This window comes from Ascaphus truei, chromosome 15, assembly GCF_040206685.1.
Source record: "Ascaphus truei isolate aAscTru1 chromosome 15, aAscTru1.hap1, whole genome shotgun sequence".
Taxonomy (NCBI): Eukaryota; Metazoa; Chordata; class Amphibia; order Anura; family Ascaphidae; genus Ascaphus; species Ascaphus truei.
The window spans coordinates 36964720-36990995 of record NC_134497.1 but is presented as its reverse complement, the minus strand read 5'-3'; the positions used below and the strand labels follow the sequence as shown (position 1 = coordinate 36990995).

Here is a 26276-nt window from a genome sequence, read left to right as displayed (position 1 = left end):
CCAAAGATCAGAAACAGAATTTGGTTTGTGTGCCGGATGGAACAGTTGACGAGTTTGGTCAATGACACCGGCTCAAATTTTCTAAAAGTCTGGGAGCCTTGGTTGGCACAGACAGACATCCCGGGAATAGATATCACCACGATTTTGCAATGATTACCGACAAATGCATTCTCCGATAATGAAAGGGATCCCTGACAACTTAGAGACCGAAAGCCCAAAGTAGCAGAGGGATTCAGGCCACAAGAGATACAGGGAGTCGGAGAAGTTCGGAGGGGTCGCAGTACGAGCAAAAAGATCAAGGCCACCGGTGCGAGCGGCCTAATTCAATTTAAAGCATAAACACGAAGCCCGTCGGGTAGAGGATCATCGGATCACGCATCGAGCATTCCCACCCTTCACCCCCCCCTCCCTTCCTCTCCCCTCCCTCCCTCGTCCGGCTCCATTAGTTAATGGGCGTGTCTCCACCCCCCCCCCCCCGGTTCGTCCTGTGAGTCTAGTTTGTCAAATTTTTGGAAGGTTTATATAAAAAAAATGAAGGATTTAAATATGGTGATATATTTGTAGACAATGGATGGTGTTACCATGTAAGATGTATCTCACCCAATAAAACCAAAGTTATAAAAAAAAAAAAAATATGTGAAACGTAATCCACACTGTAGGGGATCGGGGAACACGCGCCTTACAGCGGGTCCCCGTCACCCCGGCTCCCAGTAATGCCGCGCGGCCCAGGCCCCCTCCCCGTCGGCTCCTTACCCGATCCGGTCGGGCGCCGTTCCCGTCCTCTGTGGCGCACGCCGCCACCGCCCACACGCTGCCGGGGCGCGCGCGCAGGAATGTTACAGGGCGCACGCGTACCCGTTCTCTTCTACACTCCTCCTGCAGCCTGGGCTCCACCTCCCATCAGCTGGAGGCTATTCCCACTGGTGAACATAACACTAGGCATCTAAGCCTATCCCTGGCTCCGCTCAGTCAAGTCCCTGCTCCACCTCTTGTTCCCATTGGCTCTCCCACATATATAGTTCCTGTCTGCCCTCTCCTTCCTCGCTCTGCATAGTTTTCTTGTGGCTCTAGTAGTACGGAGGTCTATGCCTGGCTCTCTTGTGTTTTGCAGTTCACGCTCCAGTCCCTGCCCTCGTTTGACACCCTTGGATTTGATCTCGGCTCTCGTTAGACTTCGTGTACTTCGCTACCCCCTGGACTCGGCTTTGGACCTCACTACTCTGCTCTCTCCTGCCCTTGACCTACGGCTTTCGGATTTATACCTTCGTACCTCTGGTGCCCCAGACGCGGCAAGTATCTGGCTAACCCTTTTCTCACCAGACCTGGCAACGCATCTTACCACACTTCGGGCATGCCCTCACTGCTGTGGGTGCGTGTTATACCCTTATCCACTCAGTACTGGGGACTGGTCAGGTCTGCGGGCAGTCAAGCAGAGCCCACCAAATGCCTATAACCCTCGAGGGTCCCAATGTCCGGGTAGCGGTCGCAGCATTGAGCTCTACCATGAAGAAGGCTGTCGTACTCCCCATTACCACGCTCGCTGGCCTCGACACTTCGATACCACCTCTCTCCACTCTTCCAGAAGTTAACCGGGATTTTTTGGATGTCTTTAATAAAATCCAGGCTGAGGTTCTGCCGCCTCATCGTTCGTATGATTGCCCTATTGAATTAATTCCAGGAGCCACACTCCCTAAGTCTAAATCTTATCCCCTCTCCGTGCCTGAGACCGAGGCTATGAATACCTACATCCAGGAGAACCTCAAGAGAGGCTTTATTCGGAATTCTACTTCCCCGGCCGGGGCAGGGTTCTTCTTCGTGAAGAAGAAGGATGGCTCATTAAGACCTTGTATTGACTTTCGTGGGCTTAACAAGATCACAGTTAAAAAACGGTACCCCCTTCGCTTATCTCGGAACTCTTTGACCGGCTCCAAGGAGAGTCTGTGTTCTCCAAACTCGACCTCAGAGGAGCGTACAATCTGATCCGAATACGGGAGGGCGACGAGTGGAAGACTGCATTCAACACCCGCACGGGCCATTATGAATATCTCGTGATGCCGTTTGGCCTCTGCAACGACACAGCCGTCTTCCAAGAATTTATGAATGATATATTCCGGGACATTTTGGGTAACTTCGTCATAGTATACCTAGACGACATCCTTATCTTCTCCAGAAACCCTGAGAAGCACATACACCATACTAGGGTGGTCCTTGCTCGGCTCTGCGCAAATAGCTTCTACGCGAAGATGGAGAAATGTCTCTTCCACCAATCATCCACAGCCTTCCTGGGCTATATAATTTCCGACAAATGCTTCACCATGGATCCTGAGAAATTGAAGGCTGTCCTAGATTGGAACAAAAAAATGGTACCGGGCGCTTCTAATGGTGAATTCATTACAATAGTACAAGTGATATAAACGTGATATATATGTGAATTACAAAAAAATATAAATATATATAGTGAATAAAATAATCCTTCACCAAATGTGAGAAAATATAAAAACAGCAGCTCTACACCCTTAAAGGACTGTCCAGGTCCAAAGTTCTTGCGTTGTCTTCCAGGTGGGAGGAGCGCTCAAATCTTGAGATAATATGCAGGGAAAAAAGTGGAAGAAATAATAGTGCAGACCATATATATATATAATATGTGCAAAACAGTAATCTCTAAATAGGTCTCACTCACAATAGATGGATAGGTAACAGACGTGTTAGAGATCCTTCTCTCTCTGACTGGAGCCCTTGTATAATAGAAGCCCTCTGATAATGGTGGTATTAGATCTGTATATCTGGTGGGCTAGAAGGGTCCATAAATGCTGTGTGTACCCCCCGAGGATATGATAAAGAAAGAGAGCACACAATGGTGTAGTACATAAGGGTATAATGTGGCACAAACACACATAGGCAATGCACCTCACATTTGTACAATGATATCAGTTGTTGGAGAGAGCCGTAGGTGACTCGTGGGGGGATGCCGCTGGTAGAGTCACTCAGAGATTTCTTCCGTGTGCGTCACGTCCGGTGACGTCACGTCCAGTGACGCAACGGTAAGGGCGGAAGACGCTGTCTATCGCTGCAATCTCTCCAGCTCGTTTGCCAGCACCTCCTCACGTCAATACTCCCAAAACAGTGTCCTCCAACTGGCTACATAAGATTCTACGCGTTTCGGAGCTGTTGCCACTCCTGAAGAAGTGGCAACAGCTACGAAATGCGTAGAATCTTACGTAGCCAGTTGGAGGACACTGTTTTGGGAGTATTGACGTGAGGAGTGTCAGGAATCGGCGTTCTCCACGCTCCCCACACAAAGCACCCCCTTCCCGCAGGGAGCCCCTGGACACACAAAACAAACCTGCCTTACCGGCCTCCATGGCTCCTCGCCCCTGCTGCCGTCGCAGGATCACTCCCCTCGGCGATTCCTCTGCTCAGCGCCGGGCGCGCCCACGCCCTCCTGCACGCACACCTGCACCATCCACTGGCTCGGTTCATGCGCGTACACGAGTTACGGAGCACGCTCAGTCTGCACACTCTTCTTCCCGTCCCCCGGACCTCAGGCTCCGCCCCGCACACTGCATGGGCATACTCAGGTTACCAACAAGGCTCACCTGGCCTGTTATGCCTGCACCAATCTGCAGTGTCTCCCTGTAGCTCTTCCTGTCCCGCCTCCGTTCCTAATTGGACCATCCTGCTTTATCTAGCTCCTCTCTGCTCTCAGTCTTTGCTCGACATAGTCTCTGTATGGAAGTACTTCTGGATTCTCTCAGTGTTTTCACAGGTTCTGACGCGGCTCGTACGACTACCCCCTCTGGCTCTCGATCTCGGCACTCCTTGGACAACGCTCACTCTGGTAACCCCTTGAACACGGCTTGGACAACGACCTATCTCCACTCTCCACTCCCTGACTTCGGCAAGGCATCATTCACTCTATCTCTACAACCGGTACCGGCAAGTATTGTCTACCTTACTACACCTGGCCTGGCAACGCTTCATACCACACTCCGGACACGCTCCCTTTGCTGCGGGTGCGTGTATTACCACTTCCCCCTTCAGCTCAGGGGACGGGTCTGGTCTGCGGGCAGCACCGGCGAAACAAGGAGGTGCTGGCAAACGACCTGGAGAGATTGCAGCGATAGACAGCGTCTTCCGTCCTGACCGTCGCGTCACTGGATGTGACGTCACCGGACGTGACGCACACGGAAGAAATCTCTGAGTGACTGTACCAGCGGCATCCCCCCACGAGTCACCTACGGCTCTCTCCAACGACTGATATTATTGTACAAATGTGAGTGCATTACCTGTGTGTGTTTGTGCCACATTATACCCTTATGTACTACACAATTGTGTGCTCTTTCTTTATCTTGTCCTAGATTGGCCCTTACCGAATTTCCTGAAAGCTGTCCAGCGTTTCCTTGGGTTCTCAAACTACTATCGGAAATGTATCCGTAATTTCTCTACTATTGCTCTGCCCATTACCGCCCTTACCAAAAAAGGGGCTGACCCGTCTGCATGGTCCCCTGAGGCCATCAAAGCCTTCGAGTTCCTCAAAGGAGCCTTCGTCTCCGCTCCCATCCTTCGTCACCCAGACACGTCTCTCCCCTTCACCCTTGAAGTCAATGCTTCCGACGTTGGAGCTGGGACAGTACTTTCACAAAGGTTCACACCTCAGGAGAAACTCCATCCTTGTGGGTTCTTTTCAAGAAAATTTTCGTCGGCCTAGAGAAATTATGATGTCGGAAACCGAGAACTCTTGGCGATCAAGCTAGCCTTACAAGAATGGAGACACCTTCTAGAGGGTACCAAGGAGCCAGTGGCCATTCTCACTGATCACAAAAACTTATTGTATATTGAGGGGGCTCGTCGTCTGGGATCCCGCCAAGCACGTTGGGCACTTTTTTTCTCCCGATTTAAATTACACGATTTCATATATTCCTGGTACCAAGAATATTAAAACCAACGCACTTTCACATCAGTTCTCTACTGAAGAGAGATCTAATAAACTTATGGAAACCATTTTGCCTGCCAAATACATAATTTCTGCTAATACTTTCGATATCCTGGATGAAATCACCAAAGCCCAGGCTCATATCCCTAGGAGAATAAGGGTGCCAGAAGGACGTCTGTACGCCGCTCCACGTTTTTGCCACAAGATCCTGAATTGGGGGCATTCGTCCAGATCAGCGGGTCATCCTGGCTTCAAGAGGACACTGGATTTAATCAAACGTACCTTTTGGTAGCCTAAAATGAGCAAAGACATTTTTGATTTCACGAAAGCTTGTCCGGTATGCGCACAGAGTTAGTCCGCTCGACACAAACCATCTGGGCTTCTCATGGCCCTTCCCATCCCTGAATGGCCTTGGAATCATATATCCATGGACTTTGTTGTGGAACTTCCACCTTCCAAAGAGATGACACGGGCACTCAATTTGTTTCTAAGTTTTGGCGAGCGTTTTCTCAGAGACTTGGCATATCCCTCCACTTCTCCTCGGGTTATCACCCACAGACCAACGGCCAGACGGAGAGAATGAATCAGACCTTGGAGCAGTATCTTAGGTGTTTCGTGTCTGAATCGCAAGACAACTGGGTAGATCTATTACCCTGGGCTGAGTTTGCGATTAATTCGCTGAGGAACGAATCCACGAAAGAGTTGCCATTCTTCATTAATTACGGGTTTCACCCCAGCCGTCTTCCTCTCTCATCCATTCCGTCCTGAGTACCTGCAGCAGATATCCAAGTCTCTAATCTACAATTCTCCTGGAAGAGGATTCAAAGAGCCTTGCAAGGGGCCGTCCGAAGACAAAAGGTTCAAGCGGATCGGCGACGCCAGGTAGCACCAGAGTATAAACCGGGGGACAGAGTGTAGCTTTCCTCTAGGAATATCAAGCTTAAAACTCCTTCTCAGAAGCTGGCACCAAGATTCTTGGGTCCTTTCAAGGATCAACCCGGTGGCTTAACGACTTTTGCTGCCTCCCACCATGAGGATACCCACCGTGTCACACGTTTCTCTCCTGAAATCCTTCTTCCAGAATGTACATTTTTCAGACCGCTCTCACAGACCTAACCCAGTGGTGGTACAGGGGCAACAGGAATTTGAAGTTCAATTCATTCTCGATTCACGAGTTTCCAGGGGCAGACTTCAGTTCCTCGTTCATTGGAAAGGATACGGCCCGGAGGAACGTTCTTGGGTACCTCATCATCATATTCATGCTCCAGCATTACTTAAACAGTTTCATTGTAAATTTCCTCATAAACCTTGGGAGGATCGTCTGGAGTCCGATCCTCAAGGGGGGTTACTGTAAGGCAGGCCTGCACAACTTGTAAAGTGAAAAGGGCCGAACTGCTCCAAGAAAAACAGATTCGGGCCGCACGGGTAAAATCATCATTCGTCATCATCATCATATCTCCCCCAGCACCTCTCATCATCATCATCATCCTCATATCTCCCCCAGCACCTCTCATCATCATCATCCTCATATCTCCTCCAGCACCCCTCATCAATCTCTCCCAGCACCCCTCATCATCCTCATATATCTGCCCCAGCACCTCATCATCCTCATATCTCTCCCAGCACCCCTCATCATCCTCATATCTCCCCCAGCACTCATGATTTGGGGCGCAGGTAGCCACGGTTCCGGCTTGACTGCATGGCCATTTCCAGCCCTCTCCGAACAACCAGACGGAGTATGGGCAAATGTAAAGATTTTTGGTTTTTCCATAGACTTCAATGGCGGAGTTTCACCATTGAAAGACTATGGCAGCGGGACCCATTGACTTCAATGGTGGAGTCGCTCCATTAAAAGCCTATGGCGACGGGGCCCGTTGATTTCAATGGGTAAAGAGTGAAAAGTAGAGATTCATTTTTAAAGGGAAGAATCCTGTATTAAAAAAAGTGTTTTTAAACTGCATTTGTGAATCTCCGGTTCTGGGGGTCGCAGAGAGATGAAACTTGGCCAAAATGGAGTTACTTCCGTCATGAAAAATTGGCAAGTATCAGCTCACTGGGCCCAACAGAACCGATTATGTTGATATGTGAAGATATTAAACTATGAATGGTATTCTGGGTCTGGGATAAGAACTCAGAGCCCATCTAGTATGTTAATGTCCAGGCTAGCTGACTAAATGGCCTACCATAAACTCTGATCAAAGGTTGACCGCTCTGATTGTATACAATAGGGCGGAGGAACAAAGGGCCTGTGTGGTCTGTAAGTGTCATAATTCACACTTGCAGATAAGGGAGTTCCCAACTTTAAAGGAATTTCCTAGACAGCCAGGCGGCCCAAGGGTAAGGGATAGGACTGAGATTGTATATAAACGAGGCTCAGCCCTTACCCATTGTCTTCATATATTTTCGTGATGTCTACATCTGAACATGTATTATGGAAGAAATTGTCAATCCTGTATCCTGATTGCTTTCTTGTCCAAACCCCTTAAGTAAGTGTATATTTTGCCTGTTATTTGTATATCTTGTGTGTTCACCTTCATTAAGGAATAAATTATATTTTATCATATCTAGTCGTGTTCAGTTCAACCCAGGTATTTAGGTGTATATTATACCTTGTCATAAGTTACTGTGACACACATTTGTAACAGGAATCTCTGCCATAGAGGTGTGCAAGTGTAACCATCAGTGGGAAAGGTCCCTTTGTGAGGTGGCACCACTTGTTACATCATTACTGCATATGTATATGTCATTTATAAACGGACACTTAACCCCCTCAGGTGCATTTTCATTTGACCGTGTAACCTGAGAAATAGATGGTCAGCCCTTGTTGCTCTCTAGAGATATTTAAGGAACATGACACAGTATGTAAAGGCGGCTGCATTAATGTCCCTCACTGGGGACGTTAGTCTGTGTCTCTAACCTCCACCTCCGTATTCACAGGATATTCTGGTACATTTGGTAGCGGCCGTTTCGTCGCGACTCACCCCACCCCAAGCCGCTTTGCCGCTAAGGTAAGTGCCTAAACCCCCTACCCAAAAAAACCCTACCCCAAGCCCTTACCCAAAAACCCTTTACCCAAAGCCCTTACCCGAAAACCCCCTTGTGACAGACGGTAGGGGTAGCCCGCCTCACATAATAAAGGTGAAGCCCGTCTGGCTGCACCATAAACCGTGTTTAAATTGCCCTGTAGGCGTGATTTCCATTGGCCAGCAGCTCTGTCATCACGGGGTGCTAATGAGTGCCTAAGCCGGGCCCCTCCTCTGATTGGTGCAGCAGGACGAGCTCTCGGTTTGGGACTGGCTGCACCATCTCGATCCAAACTCTGATTGGCCGGCTGCTCCTTCTCCATAGAAAAGATAGGCAACTGAGGCATATTTAAAGGAGTTCTGCCGATCAGACTACGAGAACAACTTTGGAGTTTGACAGTGACCAGACTGGAGGGAGTTTCAAAGTTGCTATTGAGAGTACAGCACTTTAAGGAACCGGGACGTGAAGCGGACAGGGTAAGCCTAATGAAGCAGGCCCCTGCACCTAGTCAAGGCTAGAGTCTTCCCCGTAGCCCCAGTGGGTGAGTGTATGTTGTAATTGTGTATTTTGTATATTTGCTGGATTTCCAGAATAAACTCAATTTTATTCAACTTTGTCCCGTCTGGTAATCCCGGTGTTAAAAGCACTGGACTCCCATGACACCCCTATAAAACCCTTTAAATTAACCCTCTACCCAAAACAGTAATAAAACTTATATTAGAAGCGGCTGGTGGCAGAGGGTCCGTCTGCGGTCTATCGTCGGCGGACAATTGGTCGTGAGTAACCTTTCCCGATTCACAGCTAAGAGAGACCACAGACAGCTTCAGCATAATGGGGAATGCACATTTTATTAGTGCCAACAGCATGGAAATATAAAACATTATTAAGAACAACATTTTTCTTTAATAAAAAAAACAATAAGAATAATACAAATCCTGTATTTAACCATTATTATTCTTTTAAAATTTTGGTTTTAGGCACCATAAACTAAAGTCACTTTTCATTGTGATTTAGCCTAACACAGATACACGTGTGCACTTCTATGTGACCATCTTAGTCGCTGGTTATCCCTAAACATGCCTGGCTTTAGAGAAAGGTCTCTACCCTGTGTGTCCTCTTGTGTCTCCTCAGGCTGGATAATCGACAGAATCCCTTCCCACATTCCCCACATACATGCGGTCTCTCCCCTGTGTGTGTCCTCTTGTGTGTGTTCAGGCTGGAAAAGTGACTAAATCCCTTCCCACATTCCCCACATACATGCGGTCTCTCCCCTGTGTGTCCCCTCTTGTGTGTGTTCAGGCTGGATAACTGACTAAATCCCTTCCCACATTCCCCACATACATGTGGTCTCTCCCGTGTGTGTCATCTTGTGTGTGTCTAGGCTGGATAACCGACCAAATCCCTTCCCACATTCCCCACATACATGCGGTCTCTCCCCTGTCCCCTGTGTGTGTCCTCTTGTGTGTGTTCAGGCTGGATAAGTGACTAAATCCCTTCCCACATTCCCCACATACATGCAGTCTCTCCCGTGTGTGTCCTCTTGTGTGTGTCTAGGCTGGATAACAACTAAATCCCTTCCCACATTCCCCACATACATGCGGTCTCTCCCCTGTGTGTGTCCTCTTGTGTGTGTTCAGGCTGGATAAGTGACTAAATCCCTTCCCACATTCCCCACATACATGCGGTCTCTCCCCTGTGTGTGTCCTCTTGTGTGTGTCTAGGCTGGATAACACACTAAATCCCTTCCCACATTCCCCACATACATGCGGTCTCTCCCCTGTGTGTGTCCTCTTGTGTGTGTTCAGGCTGGATAAGTCACTAAATCCTTTCCCACATTCCCCACATACATGCGGTCTCTCCCCTGTGTGTGTCCTCTTGTGTTTGTCCAGGCTGGATAAGTCACTAAATCCTATCCCACATTCCCCACTTACATGCGGTCTCTCCCCTGTGTGTGTCCTCTTGTGTGTGTCTAGGCTGGATAACACACTAAATCCCTTCCCACATTCCCCACATACATGCGGTCTCTCCCCTGTGTGCTCTTGTGTGTGTTCAGGCTGGATAAGTGACTAAATCCCTTCCCACATTCCCCACATACATGTGGTCTCTCCCCTGTGTGTGTCCTCTTGTGTGTGTTCAGGCTGGATGAGTCACTAAATCCCTTCCCACATTCCCCACATACATGTGGTCTCTCCCCTGTGTGTATCCTCTTGTGTGTGTTCAGGTTGGATGACTGACTAAATCCCTTCCCACATTCCCCACATACATGCGGTCTCTCCCCTGTGTGTGTCCTCTTGTGTGTGTTCAGGCTGGATACACGTGTGCACTTCTATGTGACCATCTTAGTCGCTGGTTATCCCTAAACATGCCTGGCTTTAGAGAAAAAGGTCTCTACCCTGTGTGTCCTCTTGTGTCTCCTCAGGCTGGATAATCGACTGAATCCCTTCCCACATTCCCCACATACATGCGGTCTCTCCCCTGTGTGTGTCCTCTTGTGTGTGTTCAGGCTGGATAACTGACTAAATCCCTTCCCACATTCCCCACATACATGTGGTCTCTCCCGTGTGTGTCTAGGCTGGATAACCGACCAAATCCCTATCCACATTCCCCACATACATGCGGTCTCTCCCCTGTGTGTGTCCTCTTGTGTGTGTTCAGGCTGGATAAGTGACTAAATCCCTTCCCACATTCCCCACATACATGCGGTCTCTCCCCTGTGTGTGTCCTCTTGTGTGTGTTCAGGCTGGATAACTGACTAAATCCCTTCCCACATTCCCCACATACATGTGGTCTCTCCCGTGTGTGTCCTCTTGTGTGTGTCCAGGCTGGATGAGTCACTAAATCCCTTCCCACATTCCCCACATACATGCGGTCTCTCCCCTGTGTGTGTCCTCTTGTGTGTTCAGGCTGGATAAGTGACTAAATCTCTTCCCACATTCCCCACATACATGTGGTCTCTCCCCTGTGTGTGTCCTCTTGTGTGTGTCTAGGCTGGATAACACACTAAATCCCTTCCCACATTCCCCACATACATGCGGTCTCTCCCCTGTGTGTGTCCTCTTGTGTGTGTTCAGGCTGGATAAGTGACTAAATCCCTTCCCACATTCCCCACATACATGCGGTCTCTCCCCTGTGTGTGTCCTCTTGTGTGTGTTCAGGCTGGATAAGTCACTAAATCCTTTCCCACATTCCCCACATACATGCGGTCTCTCCCCTGTGTGTGTACTCTTATGTGTGTTCAGGTTGAAAAATCGACTAAATCCCTTCCCACATTCCCTACACACATGCGGTCTCTCCCCTGTGTGTGTCATCTCGTGTGTGTTCAGGTTGGATGACTGACTAAATCCCTTCCCACATTCCCCACATACATGCGGTCTCTCCCCTGTGTGTGTCCTCTTGTGTTTGTCCAGGCTGGATAACACACTAAATCCCTTCCCATATTCCCCACATACATGCGGTCTCTCCCCTGTGTGTGTCCTCTTGTGTGTGTCTAGGCTGGATAACACACTAAATCCCTTCCCACATTCCCCACATACATGCGGTCTCTCCCCTGTGTGTGTCCTCTTGTGTGTGTTCAGGCTGGATAACTGACTAAATCCCTTCCCACATTCCCCACATACATGCGGTCTCTCCCCTGTGTGTGTCCTCTTGTGTGTGTTCAGGCTGGATGAGTCACTAAATCCCTTCCCACATTCCCCACATACATGTGGTCTCTCCCCTGTGTGTGTCCTCTTGTGTGTGTTCAGGTTGGATGACTGACTAAATCCCTTCCCACATTCCCCACATACATGCGGGTACTCCCCTGTGTGTGTCGTCTTGTGTTTGTCCAGGCTGGATGACACACTAAATCCCTTCCCACATTCCCCACATACATGCGGTCTCTCCCCTGTATGTGTCCGCTTGTGTGTGTTCAGGTTGAATAACCGACTAAATCCCTTCCCACATTCCCTACACACATGCGGTTTCTCCCCTGTGTGTGTCCTCTTGTGTGTGTCCAGGCTGGATGACACACTAAATCCCTTCCCACATTCCCCACATACATGCGGTCTCTCCCCTGTGTGTGTCCTCTTGTGTGTGTCCAGGCTGGATGACACACTAAATCCCTTCCCACATTCCCCACATACATGCGGTCTCTCCCCTGTATGTGTCCGCTTGTGTGTGTTCAGGTTGAATAACCGACTAAATCCCTTCCCACATTCCCCACATACATGTGGTCTCTCCCCTGTGTGTCTCATCAAGTGTGTGTTCAGGTTGGATGACTGACTAAATCCCTTCCCACATTCCCCACAAACATGCGGTCTCTCTCCTGTGTGTGTCCTCTTGTGTTTGTTCAGATTGGATAACTGACTAAATCCCTTCCCACATTCCCCACATACATGCTTTCGGTCCCCGGTCTGTGTTCTCTTCTGTGCGTTCTGGTCTGATAACCAAGTCAGACTCTTCCCACTTTCTCCAAGATCTTTTCCTGTCGCTGCTGCCAATATATATCTTTTGGAATGAGAAGCAGTTACATTGTTTATTAATTGCTTTGACTCGTTGAAAGATGCATTTTCTGTCATATTTATTGGAATGTTGCAAGATTGTTCTTTCCTCATCTTTTCCATATTCTCATTTGGGTGTTTGAAATTCAGATGTTTGAGGAGGTAATCCTGACTGCTAAAAGCAACCTTGCAGTGTTGGCATGGGTGGATTATTGGTGCGTGTCTTTGTACTAGATGAGACAAAAAAGTCACTGTTACACAAACTGTCTTACAAAAGGCCATGCAGGAGAGGTAAGTTGGCATATCACAAAAAAATGTTCAGGATGAAAGTAAACTGTAGATGTACTTTGTAAAAATGAAGGTTTAGCACAACATGTGCAGCATTAGGGCCGGGAGAGTAGATGTAGTGGGTCATACATTTAAAGTGGATCATAATATTTAACGATTTAAAAGGAAATCTCACTAGCTGCAAAACTCCAATTAAGGTGGCAGAAATCTTTTCAAATCCTCTGATAGATAGTAAGTCGATAGTTTCAGTTGTGACGGTATAATTAAAAAATGTTTGTACAATGAATAGAATACGTGTCTCATTAGAAGCTCACATATCAGTCACCGGGTGTTCCCGTTACCGCACCATGTACCAGGTCTCTAATAGTTATAGGATAACCAAAGTTTCTGTTAAATCTCCATTGTTAAATCAGGAACCACATGCCCAATTATTGTATTTGACATCATAGATGTTATTCAGACTTAATTAAGCTATACCAATATCATCCAGTGAATTCTAGAACTGTGTTGTTTTTTTAATACAATTGTTTAAAGGTTTTCATTTAGGGAATAATGAGTCTGTACTTATGTTACTGATTTTCCCCCATACAAATATTGTATCTTATTAAACACAATGATAATATATATAAATATATACATAAATACATACACACACAAAATAGTAGTGGGGACAATGCAAAACAAAAACGATGCAAAATCATGGAATGTGATTCCCTTCCTTTAAAGGTGACCCCAGCACCCAAAAAAGGGCATTCATCACATGGTACATCCACCAACTCCCTTCATTACCTTAGCGGTAGGCCACTGAGGGGGGGTTATTATTAAAGTAATTTAATATTGTTAATGTATTTATTACTGGGGTACCATTTATCGCCAATGTTGATATCTGGGCCCCCCATTGAGAGGGCCTAGTTATCCACAGTAATAATCAATGGTTTTATGTGTAAAATTTATTTTGAATTTTCATTTTTGTTTTGTTTTAAGCGTGTATATAGTTTTTCTTAAATGTTTAAAACTACATATGTCTAATAGGGATATTGGGCTTTAGTTTGGAAGGGGGCGAAGATAGGGGATGTGGGTGATGGCGGTTGTTGTCCCAGGGAGGGTAGTTAGGCCTCCCCTGGGGCGGGTGGGGGTTGTGGTGGGAGCGGTTAACCCCTCCATTTCCTTAGCGACTAGAATGGCAGTGCTTTACTGGCCACTAATGGGGTCAAAGGGTTAGGTAATATTTTTTTTTAATTAAGTATTAACCCCTTTGGTGCCTGTGGTATACCTAGGTAACCACAGGCATGGAATGGGTTAATGTTATTTTGATCATAGATTTCTGTAATAATAGACATTACAGACGCCTATTATACACTGCCGACACGCTTTATTGCGCATCGGCCAGATCCGCAAGCCGGGAGATTTCCCGGCTTGCTAGTGGCTGCCCCTCGGCGTGCCGCGCGTCATAGACGCGCAGTCACGCGTCTTCGGGAGCCTGCGCCCCCTGCACGCGCGTCCAGGGCTCCCCGAGGGAGCCCTGGTGTCCCGCGATCGCGGGACGGCGGCAGGGGGTTCCGGGGGACCCGGCGGACCCGGCAGCGGTAGGGAGAGCGCCCCGATCGGAGGGCGCTCTTCCGCTGCTTCGGCGCGCGCCCGTCACCCTCGGGCGCGCGCCAGGCTACTGCTGCGGCCAAGAACGGACAAATGCTCGAATAAACTTGGCCGCAGCAGTAGAAATATTAGCCCAATGCGGTATGTAACACATTATTAACGGTCGCGTTAATTCCCATATCACGACAATGCCCCAAATATCGCACCCAGTAAATTATTACCACAATCTTGATCTATACAACCTTAAAAGTGCAGTAATAACACCCGTTAATTTATTATTTCCCCGGGTGCGATATTAACTTCACTTTAACAGAATTTGATGTATCGGAGCCGTAGTGTTTTGTTTATGCCTGCGGGACAAACCAAGAACTAACCATGCTTTACTAGCCAACGTGACTGTTGAGGAGCATTGCGTTGGTGACCAGGAGTTACTGCTGCGGTTAGAGTCGGATTCGGTGGATGAAGACATCAAAAAATAAAAAAAATATGGATTGTATTTTAATTAATGTTTTTTTTCAGGTTGGTATTTGCTTTGGCATACTGTAACTTGTGTATTCCAATGTAAATGTCTTTTTTTTTGGTGCTTGTGTTTTTATTTGCAGGCTTTTTTTAGGTTGGTACTGTATTGGCATTTTTATTAATTAAATGTACAGTAACGTATTTTATTTCATGCATGTATTTATTTTTTTGCAAGTTGCCAATTGACTGGCCAGCCTGGAGTAGGTGATAAAATATTTGCGGTATTTCTGCCATTCGTCTTGTTTTGATAAATATCAGAACTTGATGTATGGCAGTTTTTACTTGAAAAGGTAGTATTGTGCCTGGTTTTTATCAAATCCGATGCTTTTATCTGGTCCCATAAAAAGTGCTTTATTTTTGGAGCTGCAACGCTGATTCATTGCACGATAATAAGGCACTTTTTAATGGGCAGTAATATGGCATTTTTGGTTACCGCAGCTTTAGCGAAACGTACATCAGGTGGGAGGCGGAGCTACTTTTCTGTGTTTATGGATATTGTAATGAACCAAGTTATATACTCCAATACAGCTATTGCATTTTCTGGTGCTCTTATTGGCTCATGCTAACACCATTCATGATTAGTTAACTATCTATGAATCATGACCTACACCCTAGTTGCTTTTAGCATTTTTGCTCCCTACTGCATATTCTTGTTTGCATTAGAAAGATAATTGTTTATTATTAACCACTTTATTGGTTTTTCATTTTGCTATACACCAGTATCTTATGACTTATCTGTCTGTATGAGGCTATAACTGGATACGGACTTCATCCGTGCCTCCAGGCTTATTAACACCTTTTGTGTGCCTGTTGAACATAGTTACTGTTTGTATAGTATATCCATATACAAGGAACATGTTAATACCAAGCTACTGCTCCTTCTGAGGCTATAACTGGATGCAAACTCTAATTTGCGCCTCTAGGCATCTTTACACACTTTGGGGGTTATGCACTAAGCAGTGATAAGTGGGTTTTCTGGGTGTTATGCACAAAACAGTGATAAGTGCTTTTAAGTGAGATAACTGCCTTTATAGCGTGATACTGACTGCTGTGAGATTCACAAAGCAGTGATAACAGTGCAGTAACCTGCTATAATGGCTACTTAAAAGCACTTATCACATCTTTGTGAATCTCATAGCAGACAGTATCGCGCTATAATGGCTTTTTATCTCACTTAAAAGCACTTATCACTGCTTAGTGCATGACCCCCTTTGTGTGCCTATAAGATAGGTGTGGTTTATTGCGGTTATTATATTAGTCATTATAAGTACTTAACGGCTATCTGCAGTATTTAGGGGTGCATATACGCCTGACTCACTATTATAGATTCAACTATCAGTCTACACGCAACCTGTACATTCAATACAGGATTTTTAACACTATCTATGCTCAGTCCTGTGGTAATACATTGAATATAGCCTTTACTTATGCTATATTTATAGCACTCTATTTTGAGTTATTACTATAGTTATATTATACTATTAATACAGACAGAATCTACCACACGCATACCACTAGTGGCCACATACAACCCTACTCTAGAGGATATATGAAAAATAATCAAAGATCTGCAACCCATGCTGGCAGAGGATGCGACATTAAAAGAAATCTTTCCCAAACCTCCCATTCTTGCATTCCGGCAACCACCAAACCTCAAACAAAAATTAGTCAGCAGAAAACTTCACAACGAACTTAAAGACATGTATAATGGCACAAAACCGTGCAGCAACAAAAGCTGCAAACTCTGCAAACATATATGCAAGATCCCACAACCATGGAACATTCAATGTTAAAGGATCATACAGCTGCACATCCAGGAATATAGTGTATATGATTCAGTGACCAAGGTTGCTTCATTGGGGAAACCAGCCAAAAACTACAAGGCTGTAACGCCTGTATGCCCGCAGACCTGGCCAGTCCCCAGTACTGAGGTGGGAAGGGTTTTACCACGCACCCACAGCAGTGAGGGTGTGCCCAGAGTGTGGTACTGCGTTGCCGGGCCTGTAGAAAAAGGGTTAAGGTATACTTGCAACGCCTTGGGTTTAGAGTTCGGATAGTGATGTCCGTAGGCCAGAGTCCAGGGGTAACAGAATACAGCGAAGTCGTATCCGAAAGCAGGGTCCAGGAGCAGGAGAGAGCAGGCTTAACCATTACAAAGCAGAGTTCAAGCCAGGGAGATCCAAAGGTAAGCAGGGTACAGGGACAAACGGTGGAAGAGACAGGGGAGCCAAGCATAGGACTGCACACACAGGGGTCACAAGAAGCTATGCAGAGCAACGAGGAAATGGACACACAGGGGTTATAAAGGAGGGAACACCAATGGGAGAGAGAGGAGGAGCAGAGGGTAAAGTGAGAGGCAGCAGGGATAGGTGAGAAGGAGAGAGGGAGGAGACAGGTAAATCGGAGAGGGCAATGGCTTGTACAGCATGGGGGCGGAGCCAGAGGTTTGGGAAAGCCTACAAGAGGAACGTGTGCGCGCGCCCTCTGTAAGGTTAGGGTGCGCACTCACAGGCTGCGTGAGGAGACGCGCGGATTGCGGCGCCGCTCACCGAGGGAGGAGAGGGAACCGGAGGAGTGACTGCAGGAGGTACTGTGACCGGAGGGGAGACAGAGGACTGCCGTGAGTACTGAGTGCAGCGGAGGGGATCGGGAGCCTGGGGACATGCGCGCGCCTTGCGGGGAACGTGCGCGGCAGTTGGGAGTGTGTCAGGGCATGCCGCAGCGGGACAGATGTGGGCGGAGGAAGGGGAGGGTGATGAGGAGACAAGGGAGAAGAGTCAGAGGCAGAGGAGACAGCGGTGACGGGGACACATGAAGGGGCAGGAATCTCCTGAACCGTCATAAAGACAGAATGAATATGCACAGACAATCCATACTCCATCACGAAAAAGGAAGATACTGCTCACCTGTGGGACATCATTTCTCACAGCCAGATCATTCCACAAATGATTTAAAAATCAAAATCCTCAATGGAATGTTTAAACGCACCCAAGAACGGAAAACATTTGAACTCAGAATGATAAGACTCTTTAACACCAAAACCAAAGGACTTAATGCGGACATGGGTTTTCTCACACCCTATCAAAATTGTTTGTAATTATCCTGCTTGCCTCTATTCTTATCCACACTTTCTCTTCCCCTCCCCCCCCACAGCATCCATCCACCACGCCCGCCATACCTTTCCTTGTCACCCTCCCCTGGCTTCAAACACTTTTAACACCCTAACTTATCTACATTACATATCTGTTTGTTTTTTGTTTTTTTTCTCTACACTGTTTTAGCCATAGATTCCTATGTATATCAGTATTTCTAAACCTGAAGAGAGGAGAACTCTCGAAAGCTTGTCCTATGACATAAATTGTTAGTCCAATAAAACAAGGTATCACCTAATACTGAAGAACTTATTTATTCTGCACTATCGCAACTGGACTAACACAGCTATTTTCTGCTTTATATATATGAACATGACAAAGAAAAAAAGAATCCCAGATTAGCACTCTAGCATACAAAATATATCAACATTTATTAAACACATATAACAAAATATATAATAAAAAGGATCCACAGTGTACCAAGGACTGATTGCTACGGAACACTAATGAATTGAAAATACATGAAGTTACAGACATAAGTATGAACACATTCAACAGATCACAAATAAGCTGGTATAAAAGCTGTAAGCTAATGTGTGAAAACCCAGAAGTAGTGAAGAGGTTAATGTGTCAGAAGTAACTATGTATAGGCTACCATATGCACACGCAGACCCAAACCCTTAAGTGTGGAGGCAACTAAGTTGCCTCCTAGCACTTGGACCGGCTGGTCAGAATCACCAATAATAAAAGCTCAAAATAGATGCAAATGCTGATGTGTGCACAGACAGTTGGTAATATATAGCAAACATGTATGAGTATTGCACATTGAATTGGCACACACAGATAAGCAGTAGAGCTAAAGACAGATGTCAACAATAAGTATAATGGAGTACTTAGCACTGGTCCAAGTGAGGGTTAATAGTGGCTGGGTGTTTGCAACTGGAGCGCTGGTAGAGTCCAGATAGGTGAAATCGCCACAATGCGCATGCGCAGATGAGCAGTGAGAGCGCCAAATTGAAAATTGCAGCAGGAGAGAGATGAATCAGCCTGGGTCACTGCTGGATCCTGTTTGTTCAGGATAAGTGTGTTTTTCTAACAATGTTTTAAAGACTGCCCATTTATCTTCTACATTTTTTCCTGCAAAAACATCATCCCAATGAATTACTTGTAGATTAGGCCTCAGTTTATTAAAATCTGCCTTTTTTTTTTCAACCAAAAGTTTTTATTGAGTGCATGGTACAATAATCACATTTTCTTCCAACCCATTGTCGTATACAAATGTATCAACAACAACTCATATTATAAGTATACTCACAAAAGACATACTGGGGTTACGAACAGACCAACAAGACGTACCGACATACTACACCAGGGGGGGAGGTAGGGAGGGGGGGGGTTGCCATCGAACGATTCCAGCTCAGCTGGGCTCCACATAGGGGTTGTGGTTCTCGCTGTCTCCTGGACTTCTTGGGCTTAGAGGACAGCTGGTCCGCAAGATCTCACAGTGACTGCTGTCGTAGCGTTGGCTGCTGAACTCTTCTGGTGTATCTTGGCCCTTGTCTATCCTTTTCTCTGCCCCTTTTATTTATCCCCTTATTTTGATAAGTGTCTATGTCTCTCTGTCCTCTACCCTCCATCCAAGGAGAACGCGTCTACAACTATTAAAGCAGTATATTGGAGGCATTGACCCCTGGGATATCGTTCAGATCTAGCCATGGTGACCAGACTTTTAGAAAATTTGTGCCGGTGTCGTTAACCAGACTCGTTAACTGTTCCATCCGGCAAACGTGCCAAATTCGATTCCTGATTTTTGGGATGTTTGGCATATCCGGTTGCTTCCACAATGCTGCGAGTTCGCACCTCAGGGCAGTTGCAAAATGTGCAATTAATTTGTGCTCCGACCTGTTTAGCCCCTGAGTGCGTCTGGCCAGCAGAAACAACCAGGGGTCCAAAGGGATCGTGCAGTCGAGAATTCTCTGAAGCCAATTTCTGATCTCCTCCCAGATTGGGAGTACCTTGGTGCAGCCCCACAGCATGTGTAGCAAGTCTGCCTGCTCCCATCATTGTTTAGGGCACAATGGGGGGTAACCTCTGACAAACTTTGATAATCGTGTTGGAGTCAGATACCACCTCATTAGGACTTTATACGCGTTCTCCTTTAATGTCGTGCAGATCGAGCTTTTAGCTGCCGCCAAGCTGATTTGATCCCAGTCTTTGTCCTCTAATGTGTCTCCTAGATCTCTTTCCCACCTGTTCCTATATTTTAATGTCACGTCAGCGTCAGGAGTCGGACAGACCACCGCTTTATACATTGTAGAGATAAGTCCCTTGGTTCCTGTTCCAATAGAACAGAGCTGCTCAAAATTAGTGCGTTTAGCGCGGATGGGGAATTTGTCATAGAAAGCTCTTAGCTGGAGGTATCTAAAGAATTCTGAATTTGGAATTGACTTTTCAGACTTAATTTGCTCAAACGATTTGATAGATATTCTACCCTCCAGGTGTCGAAGGCGAGTATAGCCCTTCTGTGTCCATGTAATAAAATCTTTCTTCTGCAGGCCCGGAGCGAAATCAGGGTTTCCCAAAATTGGGGTCATCAAGGAGTGTTGTCTCATCAAGACGTGCTTATATTTGCTTTTGTCCCATACTGCCAAAGAGCTGACTACCACGGGGAGCGGGTTTGTGAAGTCCTTGCGGACCTTGTTTGGGAGCCATATCAGGTCCTGCAATGCCACCGGGGCACAGCAGGCCGTTTCCAGCGCTACCCAGCGCCTCTGGCTATGGTGGGTATGCCACTGGATGATTTGAGTTAATTGGGCCGCTCTATAGTACGACAACAGGCAAGGTACCGCTAGTCCTCCTTTTGTAGTGGGTCGAATTAGTATGCTAGTTTTGATGCGGGGGGTTTTATTACCCCAGATAAATTTCACCATTGCGGACTGTAACCGAAGGATCTCTTCCCTGTTTATTGGGACCGGAAGAGTCTGAAATGGGTACAGTATCCTGGGTAGGAGATTAATTTTCAGTGATTGGATCCTTCCGATCCAGGATATGTTGTACCCTGCCCATTTCCGGAGATCTTCCTTCAGTGTCCGAATTAATCTGGGGTAATTCGCTTTATAGAGGGTATCCGATTGTTTTGTGATATTTATTCCTAGGTATTTTATGCAGGAGGTTTGCCATTTGAATTCAAAATTTACTGTGATTAATTTCTCAGTGGCCTTAGGTAAATTGATATTTAGTGCCTCTGATTTTGCCTGGTTAATTTTAAATCCCGATATTGTATTAAATTCCCCTAGTAATTGGAAGACGTTCGGCAGAGAGGTGAGGGGCTGTGATAGAGTGAGTATCACGTCATCAGCATACAGGGCCACCTTATGTGGCTGGTCACTGATTTGGATACCTGTTATATTTGGACTGAGACGGATGTGTGCCGCCAGGGGTTCAATACAAAGCGCAAAGAGGAGGGGTGACAGAGGACAGCCCTGTCTGGTGCCGCTCTTTATCTGGAATTCTTCCGAAGGGAAGCCCTGGTGTCTGACCTTCGCCGTCGGTCCCTGATACAGAGCGAGAATTGCCTCTATCATTCTCCTTCCCAGCCCGAACGCCCCTCCTTCCCAGCCCGAACGCCCATCTCTTCTCTGGATCCTCTCGTGCCTCTCTCCTGGGGCTTTGTGTCTGGCCCTCCTTCAGTCCCAGTTTATGCAGGAATTCCTCGCTTTCTCCTGGATCTTTTATAGATATGGCCCTTCCGTTCCGTATCACCATCAGGCCGAACGGAAAGGTCCAGCGGTATCTCACTGCCCGGTCTCTCAGTAGTTTGGTGACCGGGTGTAGTGCTCGTCGTCTCGTGAGAGTGATCGGGGATAGGTCTTGGAACAGCTGGATAGCGATTCCCTCGAACCGGCATGCCCCCTCCGTTCTTGCACATTTAAAGATCGCGTCTCTGGTTTTAAAATAGTGTAACCTTGCAATGATATCCCGCGGTTGATCTGCTGCTGCCGGGCGGCTTCTGAGGGCTCTGTGACAGCGGTCCATCACTCTTTCTGCCGCAGGGATGTCGGGCAATATGGTTTCCAGCCATCTGGCTATGAAGTCCTCTGCATCCGTAATCGTTTCTGGGACACCGCGTACCCTGATATTGTTTCTGCGGTCCCGATTTTCAGCATCTTCTTGTCTGTCTAGTATCTCTGCGATCTGGTTTTGTAAATGTGTGTTTTTTTTTATTTGTTTGGATGCGGTCGCCATCTTTTCTTCCAAGGCGCCTGTTCTCTCCCCCAGCCCTTGGACCTCTTTTTTCATATCCTGCAGTCCGACATATATCATGTCTTTCATATCTTGGTATAAGCGATCAAAATCGCATATTCGGACAGGCATCTGGGTGGGCTGATGCAGGGGGGGTCTTCTTCCCTCTCTGAGTCGGATCCTGCTGTTGACTCTGGCGGCCCCGCTGCGGCAGCGCCTCGTGGGGTAGAACGTCCCAAATATCTTCTTAAATCGCCTTCTTTTTTCTTTTTTGCTGATAGTGGAGCCATCGTGAGAGTATCCCTTACTCTATTCCTGCCTTTATTTGTGGGTTTTTTTGGTGATTATTGCCGTTTTTGTGACTTTTTGGGAGGTGGGGGATGGAGCTCTAGTTTTATGCTGCCATCTGCTCCAGCCTTGCGCATGCGCCTCAAAATCTGCCTTTTTAAAGTTTAAGGTCTTTGTTGAACCCAAGTAATCTGTTTTTTGATAATTTATTTCAAACGAGACCATGTTATGATCACTGTTAACCAAATGTTCTAGGACTTAATTATATGACCCAAATTATTGAGGAACCAACCAGGAGAGGGGCAGTACTGGATTTGGTAGTATCTAACAATGTAGAAGTAATAGCAAATATTCGTCTTTAAACACCCTCAAAAAACTGTTTCCTTTTGCTGTAATGCTAATCTCATTGCCCCAGTCTATGTCTGGATAATTAAAATCATCCATTATGCAAACATGACCCAGTTTTGATGCCTTCTCCATTTGCAACAGTATTTTAGCTTCCTCAATCTTAGGCCTCGGCCATGTTACGTGCTTGCTGGTGGAAGCGCGCTGAGGCGCGCTCCCGCTCAGCACTGAGCCCCTACAGCCTACAGCCGCAATGAGAGCGGCTTTAGTAGGGGCTCACCTGTGCTTCCGCGCGCTTGCGGAAGCGCAGGTCTTAGGGGAATTTAAAATTGCCCCGCTTGGCGGCGAGGCAAGCCGGTCACGTGAGCGGTTCGCCCAATGAGGGCGAACCAGCTCAGTGACGTCACTGGCCCGCCCCCGGACGCGCCTGCCCCCTGAAGGCCCGCTGACGGCGCGTGCGGTAAGCAACCGCAAGGCCAGGGAAAGCACCCGCTTTCCCTGAGCCTCAGCGAGCCAGCAGGGACCATGGACTAAGCCTTACAGATATTTGGTGGTTTACAGCATATTCCTACAAACATTTTCTTAATACTTTTACCTCCATTGCTAATTTCTATCCACATGGTCTCTACATTTTTATCATTCCCTTCATAAACATCTTTCCTTATAATAGGTTTTAAATCCGGTTTAACATATAAACATACTCAACCTCCTCTTCTATTTGCTCGATCCTTCCATAAAAAGGGAATAACCCTCTAAATCAGGCCTGCACAACTCGTAAAGTGCGGAGGGCCGAACTGCTCCAAGGAAAAAAAAATTGGGCCGCACGGGTAAAATCATCATCATCATCATCATCATCATCGTCTCTCCTCCAGCACCTCATCATCATCCTGCACCTCCCATCACTCTCCCCCCCCTGCATCTCCCATCACTCTCCCCCCTGCACCTAACATCACTCTCCCCCCCTGCACCTCCCACCACTCTCCCCCCTGCACCTCCCATCACTCTCCCTCCCCTGCACCACCCATCTCTCCCCCCCCCTGCATCACCCATCTCTCCCCCCCCTGCATCTCCCATCTCTCCCCCCCCCCCTCTGCATCTCCCATCTCTCCCCCCTCTGAATCTCCCATCTCTCCCCCCCCCTCTGCATCTCCCATCTCTCCCCCCCTGCATCTCCCATCTCTCCCCCCCTGCATCTCCCATCTCTCCCCCCCTGCATCTCCCATCTCTCCCCCCCTACATCTCCCATCTCACTCCCCCCCTGCATCTCCCATCTCTCCCCCCTCTTCATCTCCCATCTCTCCCCCCCTGCATCTCCCATCTCTCCCCCCCTGCATCTCCCATCTCTCCCCCCCCTCTGAATCTCCCATCTCTCCCCCCCCTGCATCTCACATCTCACTCCCCCCCCTGCATCTTCCATCTCTCCCCCCCTCTGCATCTCCCATCTCTCCCCCCCTCTGAATCTCCCATCTCTCCCCCCCCTGCATCTCCCATCTCTCCCCCCCCTGCATCTCCCATCTCACCCCCCCCCTGCATCTCCCATCTCTCCCCCCTCTGCATCTCCCATCTCTCCCTCCCCCTCTGAATCTCCCATCTCTCCCCCCCCCTCTGCATCTCCCATCTCTCCCCCCCCTCTGCATCTCCCATCTCTCCCCCCCCTCTGCATCTCCCATCTCTCCCCCCCTGCATCTCCCATCTCTCCCCCCCTGCATCTCCCATCTCTCCCCCCCCTGCATCTCCCATCTCTCCCCCCCTGCATCTCCCATCTCACTCCCCCCCTCTGAATCTCCCATCTCTCCCCCCCCTCTGAATCTCCCATCTCTCCCCCCCTCTGCATCTCCCATCTCTCCCCCCCCTGCATCTCCCATCTCACTCCCCCCCTGCATCTCCCATCTCTCCCCCCCCTCTGCATCTCCCATCTCTCCCCCCCCTCTGAATCTCCCATCTCTCCCCCCCCCCTCTGCATCTCCCATCTCTCCCCCCCCTGCATCTCCCATCTCTCCCCCCCCTGTATCTCCCATCTCACTCCCCCCCCCTGCATCTCCCATCTCTCCCCCCCCCCCTGCATCTCCCATCTCTCAATCTCCCTCGCCCCCCCCCAAGCTTCTTTGCCCCCCCAATCTCCCTCTCCCCCGCATCTCCATCTCTCCCTGGTCCCATGGGTCCCACTCCCTGCCTATGCGACCACACTGCCGGGGTGAAGGAGGGAGGGCCAGAGGGAGAGTCTGGGTGCCGGATGGGGAGTTACAGCGGGAGAGCGGGAGGGCACGTGGCGGCCCCCACCCCTGCCCCCCCAACCTCCCCCCCCCCAATCTCCCTCGCCCCCCCCAAGCTTCTTTGCCCCCTCTCTCCCCCGCATCTCCCTGGTCCCACGGGTCCCTACCTTATGCGGCCACGGGTGAGGTAATGAAATAGACAGAAGCTCCAGGTGCTGCACTGGCTGGTGTGCAAAAGCGCGGGAGAGCGTGGCGGCAACCACCCCTGCGTGACTGCTGCTAGCCCCGCCTCCCATCCAATCCCGGGCCGCGGCTCAGCTGCCTCTGCATATTTCCAGGGGGGGCCATGCTTCCGCCCCACGTTGGGAGGAGGGAAGGGGGGGGGTGGAGCGGGCCGCGCCGGGACCGCGGGGAATCGGCGCCAATTTTTTTTCCAAATTTTTTTTATTCCAAATTTTTTTTTTTTTTTTACATTTCATTGAGGGCCGCACAGAGAGGCCGCGTGTTGTGCAGCCCTGCTCTAAATTAACTGCCCAGTCATGAGTTTCATCCCACCATGTTTCAGTAATGCCTATGATATCATACTGCTCCCTTGCAGCTATTAATTCAAGCTCCCCCATTTTAGCTGTCAGGCTTCTTGCATTAGCAATCATGTATTTAAGCTTTTTTTTCCAGCCTGTACTATTCTCTTATCTGCTCCTTCCTTTCTGAGCCAATTTGGTTTAGTCTTTAGAAGTTTTCTAGTATTATCTGTATTTACTATGGGTGTCTCGCTGCTTGTCAAACTCGCCCTTGCCCCCATTCTACCTTGTTAATCTAATATTGTTGAAATGAACATACTGTAGAAATGGATGACATATGGATGAAATGAACTGGGATGTGCTTCTCTGGAGATGAGGTTGTTGGTGGTGTGCAGACTCCATTTTGTCTGTCTTTGTTTTCACAAGTCTGTGTCTTGTGTCTCATGCTGTGTTCCTGCAATCATTCGTGTTCACTCGTTTGTGAAAGAATGTGCACGTTGCGAGTGTATCAGTTTGGCTACCAGGAGACTCAAGGACAAAATCGGCCTATGGCTCTATGCCCAGAAATGAGGGGGCAGCTCGTATTCTGCAGCATATTGAGCCTTGGAGATAAAATTGTATTCTAATATACCTTGTTCATTGTATAAAGATGTTTTAACCCAGTTTTTACTTATTTAGTGACCTTTAAAATGATTGGTTTAGAATAGGGAGGAGATATTGTATTCTACCTAGCAACT

The 26276-nt window shown here is 47.9% G+C and overlaps 1 protein-coding gene across 3 annotated transcripts in view; it reads right to left on the bottom strand.

Annotated features, from left to right (window-relative positions):
- Positions 1-8786: 8786 nt before the first annotated feature.
- LOC142466814 (uncharacterized) overlaps positions 8787-26276 on the bottom strand; it is a 361963-nt gene continuing 344473 nt past the window's right edge. For all 3 annotated transcript variants that reach the window (XM_075572280.1, XM_075572279.1, XM_075572281.1), the window contains one exon: positions 8787-12665. In XM_075572280.1, the coding sequence (XP_075428395.1) occupies positions 10792-12558 (1767 nt within the window). In that variant the 5' untranslated portion in view covers positions 12559-12665 and the 3' untranslated portion in view covers positions 8787-10791. The remainder of the gene's footprint in view (positions 12666-26276) is intronic.